Raw genomic sequence first — 14751 nt, 5'->3', positions numbered from 1 at the left:
CAGGATTAGGTGGTCTTGCAAGGTCATGCATTGACCTTGTGTTTTGAAAACCTGAGCTCTGTATTTCTAGGGCTCTTTGACTTAATTACATAGTTATACTGTTTATCTTAATGTACTAAAAGAGCTTTAGTCCTTGGGGAGCATGTGCAAACCACTCCAGGTATCTTTCTCTGAACGTGTATTGTTCAGTATAGTGATGCTGCATGTTCACTGGTGGATTCCAGGAATCCTCTGGGGCATGCTTCCCACCTGAAGAGAAGCACAAAGAGAATAGAATGAACCCTGTGTTATAAATAATACATAGAAGTAATTGATTGATTATAAATACTCTGAAAAAAACACCCAGTGAAAATGCTGTCTAGATATTACTGTGTTTTTCTTCTTCCAACTACCTACATGTTGCTACCAAAAACTTTGATGTGATTTAGGACTGTAGAGTGAGTGGGTAAACCTGAAAATAGTGCTTCTAAATTATAGTTGTTTGGAAGAAATGCAGGAAAATGTAAACAAAAAACCTAAAAAATAAAGAACCCCTCACCCTAAAAAAAACAAAAAAATCCAACAGAAACCAACCAACCAGACACTCCCAAATCAAACAAACCTTCTCACTTTTGGAAGTTGAATAGCAATCACAATCAAGTACTTAGTGTGAAAGCTTGAATTTTCCTTCTGGGGTGAAAAAACCTGCAGATTCCTGTAATAATTATGGGACAACGGATAAGAAAACAATTAAAAAGTGCAATAAGCAGAACTATTTCCAGTATATTTTGTCTCACATAGTCAGTGCTGTACTAAAGACCCCTGAAGACTTTTTTTTCCCCTCTAAGTGCAAGGTTAAATCTGACTCTTTAAATAATTGTATTTCTTTACATTTTGGTGTCTTAGTATGGACACTGATAAAAACCATTCATGTAAGGAGGTGCTCCTTAGTTTAGGGGGTAAAAACTAAGCACTGCCATTTTCTTGCTCTTATTCATCTCCTTTCCTGAATGCAGATCAAGAGATCCGTTACTGAGCTGTTCACCAGCGTAACCACTTAGAATTTTTTTTTCTTCTCGCTGATCCCTTTTTCTGTGTTCCTTCTCTGTGTAGCAAATGTACAGCATTATTTAGCTTCATTCAACTAAATTGTACTCTTCTTTCCTTGCCTTTATATGAGTAATATATAATACATTAGCTTATGGTAAGGCAGGGTGCTACTGGACTCTGTTTCCACTGAATTGCCAGACTACTATTTACAGTGTTGTTTGAGATGCAAAAAGTGCCAGGAAGATTTGAAATTCATTGTGTTGGCCAAGGGTTATTTTTATTTTAGGCTTCTTCCAGAGCTATAGTCTGTTAAAGGACGGAGTGTCGGATGAGGATGGAGGGGTAATGTTTCCTTCAAGTCTGAATTCTCTGTTTGTGTCTTGAATTAAAAAGTTTTTTGCAATGGTGCATGGGATAGATAGAGTTAATGCTAATGGATCTTATCTAGCCTAATCTCTGCATCAGGTTGCAGTTTCCTTTTAAAGCAAACTTCTGTAAAGGCATAGAAACTTCAGTGATTATTCCAACATTTCTGTGTGCCTAGATTACTTATATTATTAGTTATTTTGCAGATCTGTTTTTTATGCAAACTGATGAGTTTACTGTTATCCTGATACTACCTAAAAGATAATGGAGCTGATCTCAGACTCTGTCAATAACTAGGATAGATCCTGCATAAAGCTTTGTCAGATGCAGCAGCACAGTTTCAGAAAGAGGATGCAAGTGTCTTCTGTGAAGTTCCACCTGAAAAGTAACTCTCAAAAGGTATTTGGCCTACTATCCAGAAATACCTTTATTGTGAAATCCTGTACAGATAATTAATGTATTTTATTGTCATAGAAATACAACTGCATTTTCACTGTGTTCATAAAATGCCAGTGAACTGCTACTGGTTACTGGTACAGGGATGCCTGGCACAGAGGTGAGCACTTTTATTATAGCTAACCATCAATTCAAATTCATATTAAAGAATTAAAATCTGTCTCAATAGAAGCGTGTCCTGTGGGTGCAAGCAGGTTTGGATCTCTGGTATGGAAGAAAGCATGAGTCATTTTGTGAGGCCTTCACTTCTTCAGGCTCTTACCTTCACCGAATCAAAGATGTTTTATTCACCTATTACCCCTGTCCTGCATGTTCTTTATATCTCTGTTGGTCATAAAATACTGCTAGTCTCTATACCCTGAGATAGTATCTCTCTTTGCATTTCATAGAGAGCTTTTTGAATTACAAATATGATGTGAAAACCCATTCATGTGGTTCAGGCCAGAGTCCACACCATTTCATATTATTACCCTTCGCACACATTTCATGTGACTACTGTGTTCGTTAATTTACTGTAGGCTGGTCATATAACCTTGCTTCTTAAACCTTTTGAAGTTGAGACAGCACAAACTTAAGACTTACTTATTTTTTAATGTATTGTGATTTATAAATTAATTTCCAGTTCTTTCCTCCCCTTCTAGTCTCGTGAGGATATGAATCTGAAATCAACTTATATAGTAGAGGCCAAAAAAACAGATGCAGCCTAGATGTTATGGTAACTGATACTTTATAAGGTTAACAAAACAAAACACTCCCTAAAGCCAAAGAGTGTCTGTGTATACATTCCTGCAGTAGGTAAATACAGGTGTCTTTAATATAGCTTAAAATGAAAGTGGAAGGAGAAAGCCAGTAAAAAGATTTTTCTCCTGAGCAGGAGCAAGGCTTTAAACTGAAAGAAATGAGAAAAAGTGCATCTAGGGGTGGAACCTGAGATTTAGATTTTGAATTTTTGTAACCTTGTCTTCCAGTTTCTCAAGTGTATTTAAAAGGAATGATGTATCCTGTCATCTCACATGCTTAATAATCCTAGTTTGAATATATTCTTCAGATTACTCAACTACTTCCAGTTGTGAGAATGGATTTTGTTTCATTGTAGGTATGGTAACAGCTAATTTAAATTTATTTCACTTAGCAGTATCGACTACTGAGCATCTTCACAAAAGGTCCTGTTTGTTGATAATGCTTGGTCATTTTTGCTTAGTTTGTGTGAAGGATAAATAGATTAAGGAGAACTGCACGTTTTGCCTTCAAGAGTTATTTCTTGGGTCTAAAAATAGTAACCAAAGAACAAGTGCTAGATATGAGATTTGCAACCAAATGCTGTAAAATATCTAAGTTTTCTTCTTTATAATGGACTTTTATTTTCTGTTATGTTATCAAGTCTTACAGGCTTCTGCTGCATTTATGTCTTGGGTTACAATGTAAGGTGTCACCAAAGTTTGTATTCTCCCACCACCTACATCACCTTCTGATGAACTGTTAATGGCAGGTCCTTTGTAACAGCTCCATGCCCCACCTATAAGCTGGGTGTAGTGTTGTCTTTGTTGCACCCAGCCTAAGGGTGGTCACCTCTGCTAATCAAGGACTCCCCAAAATATCCTATGTCTCATAGGGTTACATCATTCCATTGTAAAATTCCCTGCCCTGGGGGAGGTACTGAACATTCCTGCCTGTTTTTGAGGGTATATGATCTCAAGATTTGGGAACTTGGGGGAACCACCATTGGACCTCCAGGAAAGGAGCAGACCTTTCCACAGGCCCCCTGCTTTGCCAAGTCCACATCCATGATTTCAATGGGACTGCAACCACCATTTAATCAGAGTGCCACCACCACCCTGACCAGCAGGGTGCCCAGTTGTACTCTGGCTTTGTTGGTTTAAGCCAGTGGTTCTGTACTATTGCTTTTATTAAATTGTAGCTCTGGAAATCACTTGCCAGGTATTTGTGTGGGGTTAATACCTCTTCCTGATTTACCTTCAAACCAGCATATATTTTGGTAGCCAGTGTGTGGCATTCTGAGAGAAGTCAGAATTGCAGTTTTGCATTGTATTACAGAAACTGCCTGTTCTCCATGATGCTTGACGTGTTTACATGGATGTTGTACCTTGTTCTCTATGTTTTTCTGCACATGGTGCAGAAAATTACTATTTGCCAGTTGTGATGCTCCTTTTGAGACCAGGGAATGGTGTGAAAATTGCTTTGTTAGTTTTTTACGTCTATTGCATGATCATATTAGAGGCAGTGAACCTCATTTGGAATGTATATTCAGTTTTGTTCTCCTGTCCTGGTCTGGGCTGCTGCCTCTGGGGCCTCGTTAATAAAAACACCATCCAGTGGAGGAAAGAGTAGAGAATGGTTTCTTCCAGTCTTTCAGGCCTGACACAGCAGTTTTTGAGAATATTGGATTCTGTCTGGGTGTCAAGGACGGCATAGTCTTGTTTTTAGCTTATCTCCATCTTCTCTGTACAGCCTGCACTGTATACGCCATGCTTGGAGTCAGGACCAAGCTTGGTGCAGTCCAGCATATCCAGGAGGAGGAGAAGAAAAGAAGCAAATCAACAGGCAACGTGTCCACACAAACTGTCACAGAGCCAGGACAGCCTAAGTCAATAGCAGTTTCCTCTGTTCAGAAAAGGAAAATGAAGAGCAAATCAGTGCACATAGTGACTGGTGAGGAGGCAGGACCTTTGCACCCAGTGGAAGAGACGGAGCCAGAGATCATCTCTCAGTCTCTGTCCCTGGGTGAGCTGTGTGAGCTGCAGAGGGAGTTCGCCTGCCAGGTAGGATGAGTCCATTCTGACCTGGCTGTTCTGCATCTGGGACACTGCAGCTAATGACACCATTCTGAAAGGACATGAGGCTGGGCAGCTGTAATTGCTGTCCCAGGATGTGATCGTTGACCAGGGGGATCACAGAAACCCAGGAAACTCTCAGCCTCTGGCAGTGGCTACTGGCAAGCATAAGAGATAGATACCTTTGTAAAGAGGACATCCATGTGCAACATGGAATATGGAGCACAATGGAACAAGGTATCCAATGCCTAAGGGAATTGGCTGTGCTGGAGATCAATTTTTTTGGAAGATGAGAGATTCTCTAAGAGCACAGATGGTGTCCAGTGCACATAACAAATGTGGTTGAAATTCTCATGGCTCAGACCAGAAGTATACTCCCAGTATTTAGCCACAGTGCACTGGATGGAAGGAGAGGACAAAGTGGGTGCATTGGTCAACAAATGAAGAATTTACAAGGACGCTGTCACTGCCCTGTTATGCATCTGTGTCTTGCCTGGGGAAACAAAGCTGGCTGAGCACATCCGGAGTTGGAAGAGAAAATTGAAGAGGGCCACCAGAAAATGAGGAAGGAGCTTAAGGAAGGAATTTACCATGTCTTGTCAGAACCTAGAAGAATTTCTACCATTAGGACCAGGTATTCCCCAGCCAAGGAAAGCCGATACATTCCATGAGGTAACCTCTGGTTTTTTCTTTAGGAGCATGGAGAAGACATGAAGAAGTGGGATGGAAAACCCATCTCTTGCTTAGCCACCTGCGTACATGAACTGAAAGGAAGAGCAGTGACTGCAAGAAGTTCATCTAGGGTCTACACTGCTCTGGTCTCTCTCATAGACAAGACTCCAGGTGGAAAAGGAATGATGATATGACCAACCATCTTGAGGAGACCTCAAGGTCATATTTGCAGGAGGAGAGCAATGTGTGCATAACCAGGATTAGAGGGGCCCTGCGTCTAGCCAGGTGGAGAAAAGAGACAATCAGATCTATTGGGCTGTGTGGATCTGGTGGCCTGGCATGTCTGACCCACAAAGGTTTATGGCTTTGGTCGACACTGGCACTCGGTGTACCCTGATGTCATCAAGGTGTGTGGGAGCAGAATCCATTTCCATTTCTGAGGTGACAGGGGATCCCAGCACGTGACTGTATTGGACACTGAAGGGAGTTTGACTGGGAAGGAGTGGCAGAAACACCCCATCATGACTGGTCCAGAGGCCCTGTGCATCCTCAGCACAGACCATCTCAAGACTCAAAAGGATGTTGCTGCGCTTTTAGGATAGCTGCTCTAGAGACAGAGGAAATCAGACAACTGAGTATCCTTCCTGGTCTCTCAGACACCCCCTCTGCTAAGAGTTGAAGAACAACAGCTACCAATCACCACAGCAGCAATGCACTGTCAGCAATACTGCACTGACAAAGACTCTGTGATTCCCATCAGTAAGATGATTTGGACACTGGAGAGCTAAGGGGTGGTCAGCAAGACTCATTCACCCTTTTACAGCCTTATATGGCTAGTGCATAAGTCCAGTGGAGAATGAAGTCTGACAGTGGATTACCGTGGCCTGAATTAAATCATACCACCACTGAATGCATCTGTGCTGGACATGCTGGAGCTTCAGTACAAGCTAGAGTCCAAGGCAGCAAAGTGGCATACAACCACTGACATTGCCAATGATTTTTCTCCGTTCCTTTGGCAGCACAGTGCAAGCCCCAGTTTGCCTTCACCTGAAGGAGCATGCCGTATTCTTGGAATCGATTGCCCCAGGGGAGGAAGCAGAGTTCCACTGTCTGCCATGGACTGATCCAGACTACACTGGAAAAGGGTAAGGCTCCAGAATATCTGCAGTACATTCACAACGTCATCATATGGGGGAACACAGGGCAGTCTTCAAGAAAGGATAGAAGATTATCTAGATTCTCCTGAAAACTTGCCATTAAATGAGGTAAGGTTAACAGACCTGCTCAAGAAATTAAGTTTCTAGGAGTAAAGTGCAAGATGGACATGGCCAGATTTCAACAGAAGTAAATAACAAAATAACAGCTATGTCTCCACCAACCAACATGAAAGAAACACAGGCTTTCCTAGTTGCTGTGGGCTTTTAGAAGATGCATATCCCAGATTACAGTAAAATTGTTAGCCCCCTCAATCTCATGACACAAAAGAAAAATTATTTCCTGTGAGGCCTTGAACAACAAGCTTTTGAACAAATTAAACAGAAGATTGCCTATGCAGTAGCCCTTTGGCCAATCAGGACAGTGTAGGATGTAGAAAATGTGCTCTACACTGTGAGAGGGAGAATGGCCCTTCCTGGAGCCTCTGGCAAAGACCTGGGGAGACCCAAGGATGTCTGTTGGGGTTCTGGAGTCAGGGATACAAAGAATCTGAGGCCAGCTATACCCCAACTGAGAAAGACATTCTTGCAGCCTGCAGATTCAAGCCTCAGGGTTCAAGCCACCTCAGAAGTGATTGGCACTGAAGCACAGCTGCTTCTTTTACCCCAACTACCAAAGCTGGATGTTCAAAGGGAAGGTTCCTTCTACACATCATGGCGCTGATGCCATGTGAAGCAATTGGATCGTGCTGATCACACAGTGAGCCTGGATAGGAAATCCTAATCATCCTGGGGTTCTGGAAATCATAACAAACTGGCGCGAAGGTCAGAGTTTAGGACTATCTTCTGAAGAAGAAAAGAAACATGCTGAGGAGGCCCCACCGTATAACCAACTACCAGAGAATGAAAAGCAATAGCACCCTCTTCACCGATGGTTCCTGCAGAATTGTAGAAACAAACTGGAAATGGAAAGCTGTTCTAAGGACCCCCGCACAGAAAGCTCTAGAAGCTACTGTGAGACAAGGTGGATCAAGTCAACTTGCAGAGGTTAAAGCTGCCAGGTGATTTTGAATATTGCTGAATGAGAGAAGTGGCTGAGACTCTATCTCTACCTTGTGGTACCTCTCAGTCTATCTTGTGGATGGTAGCTAATGCTCTGTGGGAATGGCTGGATCAGTGGAGAAAGGCCAAATGTCAGCGCAGAGGGAAACCCATCTGGGCTGCTGAGATCTGGCAAAACATTGCTGCCTGGGTAGAGAAGCTGACTGGGAAGGTCTGTCACATCAATATACATGTACCCATAAGTTGGGCTAATGAAGTAACAACAAGCAGGTTGAGCTGCCAAGATTAAGGTATCTCAGGGGATCTGGACTGGTAGCACAAAGAAGATTTACTTCCAGTTTGTTAGGCTCTCAATGCCTCAAGTCATCAGAGAAGAGATGGGACATACCAATGGGCCTGTGACTGAGGGCTGGATTTAAACATGGGCAGTATCTCATAGGTCATCCATGACTGCAAGACGTGTGCTGCAATCAAGCAGGCCAAGCGGATGAAGCCTCTGTGGTAAGATGGACAGTGGTCAAAATACAGGTACAGGGAAGCATAGCAGATTGACTATATCACCCTTCCCCAAACCCACCAAGGCAAGTGCTATGTGCTGACCATGGTAGGGACGACCACTGGATGGCTGGAGACCTACCCTGTGCCTCATGCCACTGCCCAAAACACCATTCTGGGCCTGGAAAAGCCATGGAGACATGGCACCCCTGAAAGAATTGATTCCACCAATGGGACTCGTTTCAAGAACAACCTTATAATCCCCTGGGCAGGGAACATGGCATTGAGTGGGTGTACCATGTTTCTTATCATGAACCAACTGCTGGAGAAGTTGAACAGTGCAATGGCCTGCTTAAAACCACCCTAAAGGCACTGGGTGGAGGGACTTCCAAAAACTGGGAGCTCCATTTAGCAAAGACTGCCTGGTTGGTCAACAAGCTCCATCAGTCGAGCTGGTCGTGCTCAGTCAGAACCCTTGCGCACTGCAGAGGGAGATAAAGTCACTGTGGTATGCATGAAAGGTATGTTAGGAAAGATAGTTTGAATTAATCCCACCTCAGGCAAAGACAAATCCATCTATGGGATTCTTATTGCTCAAGGACCTGGTTGCACTTGGTGGGTAATACAGAAAGATGGGGAAACCCATTGGGTACCTCAATGGGACCTAATTTTAAATGAGAACTGTGTGTAATGTTTCATTGTGTAGGTGTGTGTATATATATAAAGTAGAGTTAAAGAAGGGTATTAATTTGGATATGATGTAAATGGTGTAGAATAAAGGGTGGATAATGTCTTGGGTTACAATGTAAGGTGTCACCAAAGTATGTATTCTCCCACCACCTACATCACCTTCTGATGAACTGTTAATGGCAGGTCCTTTGTAACAGCTGCATGCCCCACCTATAAGTTGGGTGTAGTGTTGTCTTTGTTGCACCCAGCCTAAGGGTGGTCACCTCTGCTAATCAAGGACTCCCCAAAGTACCCTGTGTCTCATAGGGTTACATCATTCCATTGTAAAATTCCCTGCCCTGGGGGAGGTACTGAACATTCCTGCCTGTTTCTGAGGGTGTATGATCTCAAGGGGACTTGGGGGAACCACCACAGGACCTTCAGGGAAGAAGCAGACCTTTCCACAGGCCCCCTGCTTTGCCAAGTCCACATCCATGATTTCAATGGGACTGCAACCACCATTTAATCAGAGTGCCACCACCACCCTGACCAGCAGGGTGCCCAGTTGTACTCTGGCTTTGTTGGTTTAAGCCAGTGGTTCTGTGCTATTGCCTTTATTGTAACTTTCCTATTAAATTGTAGCTCCATCTGGAAATCGCTTGCCAGGTATTTGTGTGGGGTTTGCCTTCAAACCAGCACAATTTACAACAAGAAAACGGGACAAAGTACAATGTTCTGATGCAGCCAAAAAAACAAGTTTTGATTTCAATAAATTCAACTCTGTGCTAAGTACCTTAAAAAGTTTTGAATTCAGTAAAATATTGGGTGCCTAGGGAACTTTATTAATTTTGGAGTCTGGAACATCTCACAAATATTAAATATCTTTGCAGGAACACTTAGTCAGTCTGGATGAGCCAGCCTCGGAAGCTGGACAAGAAGCTCTGCTTAGACAAGAGCAAGCAAAAATCATTCGTTTTGAAAGGCAAGCGGAAGAGTTCCTCAATGCAGTCTTTTACAGAAAAGGTTGGTTTTAATGGTGGGAGGAGCATGTGGGAAATAGTCTCTTTTGTGGTGTTTTTGCATGCAATGTAGGTATATCAAAGATCTGATGTTCAAGTTGTATGTTCAGTGTTTTTCAGTCATTTTCTTTATATATATTTATCAATAATAAAAAACTGACTCTCAAGTAATGTAGCAATATAACAGTGTGGGCTTGGGACATTGGAAGAGAGTATAACTGTTTAACCCTAAACCAAATCTCTCTATGAGAACACTGGTGTTTTCACTTTTGGAGAGATGACTCATTTCTTACCTTGAAGAACTGTTCCCCATAACCAGTGTTTAGGTGAGTGGGCTGTTTGGAAGAAAGGTCAAGTGGCAGTGGTGGTAGTAGGTGGGTAATGTGTTTTTTGAAAAATACTTATTTTATTTTGATGGGATAGTTACTAATGCAGTTTTTCTTAAAGGTTATCAGTCTTTTCACTGTTGGTAATGATTACCTACCCTATTCCAAACAATCTAGAGTATAAAATATTATTAGAATATTGCTAAGGGGGATATATGAAGAATTAAAAATGTGATCAGCAAAAGAATTGCTGTAGGATATGCTGAGAACATGCTCAATGCTAGAAAATCACCTAAATATATTCTGGAGAGTTGTTGCTTAAACTGTGCTCTTAAGGAGGGCACAGAGCTCATTTCACTGTTTTCTACAAAATCTGAGAAACAAGAATCCAGAGGTTGCTTCCAAATGCATCCGGAATGAAAGTACATCATACTTATCAGTCTAACCCATGTGTGAGAAAATCTACCAAATCAGTAATTCCAACCTATCTGCTGGGGGACAATGCAAGGCTTCAGTTTAACAAATTAGAAATTGCTGTAGCCAGTCCTCAGCCCTTCCTTCCAGTGACCAAAATATTTAAAGGTGTTTTAAGTAGATAACAGTATCTTAGCTTTTCTTTTATGACTCAAATGAATAAATACAAGCTATACATTATGATGCTTCTATACTTTTTGCAATACATGCAGGATGGTAGGAAGGATAGTTACTGCGTTACTAGTGATAATTTAGATAATGCCTTTATTACTAGGCTTCCTTTTCAAGTTTCCTTTTTTCTTGTAAGGTTAATGTTTCCTTTTGCTTTTGAGTTTATCCCATTTATCTTCAATTCCAGAAGGAATTTAAGAAAACTAAAGTCTAGAAAAAATATAGGGTTTTTTCCATATTCCTTTTTCTGGTGAGGAAAAAAAAAAAAAGCTCTTCCATCATTTCCAAATTGTTTATTAAAGACTTCATTCCTTTACCACTAAACTTAAATCTTTATGTATGATGTGTGTGTGTCTTTTAGGAAAGTATGCTTTTTAAAATTCATTGGGGAGCCAGCAGCAGATATTGCAGTGTGCTAATGAAGGGTATAATACTCTGTCCATGGTTGGATACCCAGAATAAAGATAATGAAATATGAGAAATGTCTGAGAATCTTTTGAGAATTTTTTAAAAATATACCCTTGTTTTCCTTCCTTGGACAAAGCTGTGCTTGATGGAAGAGCAATAGGCGAGGGGTAGAAACCTGGCAGAAGTCAGTTCTGAATCCTTAATGCAGGATTTTCAAGCTTGCCTGTATTTAGATTGCTTGAAGTCTAACTCATGCTACTGCCATAAGATCCCAAGGACTGTCATTAGCGGACACAGAGAATGGCAGAACTCTGACGTTCCTACATTGCTCAGAGATACTGAGCTCTCCTGGCTTCATGCCAGCAATTAGTTTTTTTTCTTTTTTCCATCCTCGCTGCCAGTAACATTTGAGATGGATATTTTGTAGCCCGGGTAGATCAGAGAAAATGCAGATACTCTCTGAATGCATATACATTCATGTACTGAACATGAATAAGGAATTTACGAGATCAGCAAACAGGTCTACTGTCCATTAATCTTAGTCCTTTCTCAGAAATTTGTATCCCTGGCACTCTGACCCAGCGATGCTTTCTTCAAATGTTCATTTTTTCCAGTCAAAGCAGAGTAGTAGTACTTAGTTATCTGTTACGTTTACTTTGTGGCAGGACAGGACCTTCTTCTGGTTTAATGAAATCATACCTTTATTTATTTGATACTGCCCTTTTAAGATTTTGGTATAGAAAATACACAAAAGCTATCAAGGCTTTAAAGCTCAGAGGTGCTGCTTTAGACTATTGCTGATAATTTTTCGCTGTGTTTTTTTTTTTCTCTGAGAATTTCTATGTTTTAGTTAATTTTCATTTTATTTCCTTAAAAAAGCCTGGAAAGGTGGAGTCAAGATAAATATCTGATTTCAAGTGATGCTGGAGGGGCACCAGCACACATTTTCCACTCACTTTTGAACAGCTTTAATCCTCAGCATTCAGGCTTTATATTAAGCAAGAAGCCTTTAATATACTAGGTACCTACTCTTCTACTTAAAAATGGAGTTTTGTAACCTGAATTAGTGTATTTATCTTGAACAGCACTGGAAAGTTATTATTCTGGGCTGATTCTTTGAAGTTGAAGATTACAAGGATGCATGGCTGTAGGCACATGTAATATTTTATTTCTGAATGTGTAGATTTGTTCAGAGTAAGCATTTTTGAAATGAACATATGCACATGGTGCACAGTGAAGGCCTGATTCTTTGTTCAGAAGACACAAGTGCCATGGAGCTCTGCACTCCTGCCAGCCCCACTTGTATATATATGCTGCAAGGACATGTCAAACAGTTGGTATCCATGTGATCATGCCATCAAATTGTGTCCCTCTGGGCCTCCCTAGGGCCTTCCTGTGTCCTTCAGGAGGTTATAGTGAAGAGATTAGAAAAGTAGAAGAAATGCCACCACCGCAGAACAAAGCCTCCACACTTTTACAGGCTGGTGTCCTCGTGAACTATTTGGGAAGCAAGTGAGATTATAAACGTACCAAAATTTAAGTTTGGCTCACATTCTTAAAACTGGAGTATTTGATACTTATCAACAAGTAAAATCTACAAGATATTCTAAAGAAAATGGTTACCTATTTCCATAAACATTGTGGAAATTTATAGGCTTTAGAGAAATTTACTGTAAGAATGTACATGGTGACTGTATAAGATCTTGGGTGTAGAAAGCTTAACAGAAAGGAATTTGGACTTGATAAGTATTTAAAGCTCAATATGGTGTTTTATCAAGAAACAGACAGCTACTGCTGCTCTTTGATTTGTGGGCAGCTCTTCTCAAATCTTCATGTCAGTAATCTTTTATACATACAGTAAAGCTGGTTTGTTGGATTGATGTAATTTTGACAAAAACAGTGGCGAAAGGCAAATCTAATGCTGAAAGGTCCCACAGAAGATTTTGCTAATGCTTCTAATAGCTCAATCTCAATAGATTACCTTTCAACCTGGGCAATTTTTTAAAAAGAGGTAGTAAACACTTCTCTATTGTTCCCTCTTGAGAGCTGCTTTTAAAGATTTATTTGGTCTGCTGCTGTACAGTTTTTTCTGAATGTTTCTTCGGTAATAGAAAATCAAACCTTTTGAGCCATTTCCGGAATAGTGGTGTGGTCATCTGTGCTTTGGGGTTTTTTGGGGGTATTGTGGGTGGTTGCTGTTTGTTGTTGTTGGTTTGGTTTTTTGGGGGTGTGGTTTTGTTGGTTTGTTTGTTTAAAAACCCAGAATTGATTTGGCCAGAGAACTCAGTGTTTCAAGTGAAGTGGCAGGACTTAGCTTTTGTGATTTAGGAGTTACAGATTTACTTTCATGTCACAAATTACTACTGGTCTAAAATAGTGATTTTTGTCAATAATTTTTTGGGTTGCCCACATGCCCAGATACCTTTTTATTTATACACTATTTTGTATAAATAAATTGGAATGCCTACTTGTTCTATTTCACATCTGTTACTAATAGATTTAGCAGTTCTTCTAGAAATAGAATTGCTTGTCATGTGACATCTTGGGGTTTTGTGTATATGCAAGTTCTTTGGATAATTTGTGATCCTGCCTTGATTACAATGGTAGAAATATCAAAAGGAATAGATAGAATGAGATGGAAGACACTTGAACATTTGATCTTCATGTGAATAATTTTAAATGATCAGAACTGTAGGGCTTTATTTCTCAGTAAACTTATTGGGGTCTGCTGCAACTTTATTCTCCATTTTACCCTTCTTTAGCTGCAGGTAAGTTATACACTTCCACTGTATAACCTGTTCAGTATTTTTGGATGAGTTCCATTACTTGGCACTTTAGCTCTCCTTTCAATTTCCACACCTCTTAAAGGTCTGGTCAAATATATCTATATTTTAAAACAAAATATGAGATTGCATATTTCTTTTAGCAGTGTTATTTTGGGAAGGCTGTACCAGAATTAGCAATGGTTCTTATTCAGGTATTTTAAGACTAAAGTACATTTTCTACAGAAAGTATTTTATCTTTGGCTTTTTTTTTTTTCCCCTGGATTTTTTTCGTAAATAAGCAATGACTTAATATAAAATCTGTTTTACTTAAAGTGCTTCCTTAAAAGAAATCTCTAATATTTGCAGACAGTCCTAGGGTCTCTGACCCCAATATTCCCCTAGTGGCCCGTGAGATCATGCAGCGAATGATCCGACAGTTTGCTGCTGAATATACCTCAAAAAATAGCTCTACTCAGGACTCCAGCCAGCCCAATAGCACAAAGAACCAAAGCCTGCTGAAAGCATCTCTGGTCGCCTCCTCTCCCACGGCTGCAACTGCTCAGAACCCTGTGCTCAGCAAACTGCTCATGGCTGACCAAGACTCACCTCTGGACCTTACTGTCAGAAAGTCTCAGTCAGAACCTAGTGAACAAGGTAGGACTCTTACCAGTGTCTTGCATCCTGTGGCAATCCATTAATGGCATTCTTGTTGCAGAACCAGACAATTAGAAGGTTGCACTTTCGCATAAAATGTAAAGTGGAAAAAAAGATTATGTTTTCACAATAAAATAACTAGTTCACTGTGGCTGGGAGAGAAAAGACTTTTTGAAAGAATGTAGACTCATAGATATGAGAGATTCTTCTGAAGAAGGGCAAAGGGGATGGACATACTC

The 14751-nt window shown here is 40.7% G+C and overlaps 1 protein-coding gene across 9 annotated transcripts in view; it reads left to right on the top strand.

Annotated features, from left to right (window-relative positions):
• Positions 1-14751, top strand: part of LCOR (ligand dependent nuclear receptor corepressor) — a 90902-nt gene that overhangs the window by 35758 nt on the left and 40393 nt on the right. For 6 of the 9 annotated variants that reach the window (XR_008840803.1, XM_056494642.1, XM_056494645.1 and 3 more), the window contains exons 4-5: positions 9586-9718; positions 14225-14512. Coding sequence is in view for 8 of the 9 variants with exons in the window: in XM_056494642.1 (XP_056350617.1) it covers positions 9586-9718; positions 14225-14512 (421 nt within the window). In the remaining variant the exon portion in view is untranslated. Of the gene's footprint in view, positions 1-4927; positions 6461-9585; positions 9719-14224; positions 14513-14751 lie in introns of those variants that run through there. The other 3 variants (XM_056494643.1, XM_056494647.1, XM_056494644.1) reach the window with 2 other exon arrangements.

This window comes from Oenanthe melanoleuca, chromosome 6, assembly GCF_029582105.1.
Source record: "Oenanthe melanoleuca isolate GR-GAL-2019-014 chromosome 6, OMel1.0, whole genome shotgun sequence".
In the NCBI taxonomy this organism is placed as follows: Eukaryota; Metazoa; Chordata; class Aves; order Passeriformes; family Muscicapidae; genus Oenanthe; species Oenanthe melanoleuca.
The sequence above is the reverse complement of the archived record's forward strand: the minus strand, read 5'-3'. Positions and strand labels throughout refer to the sequence as shown.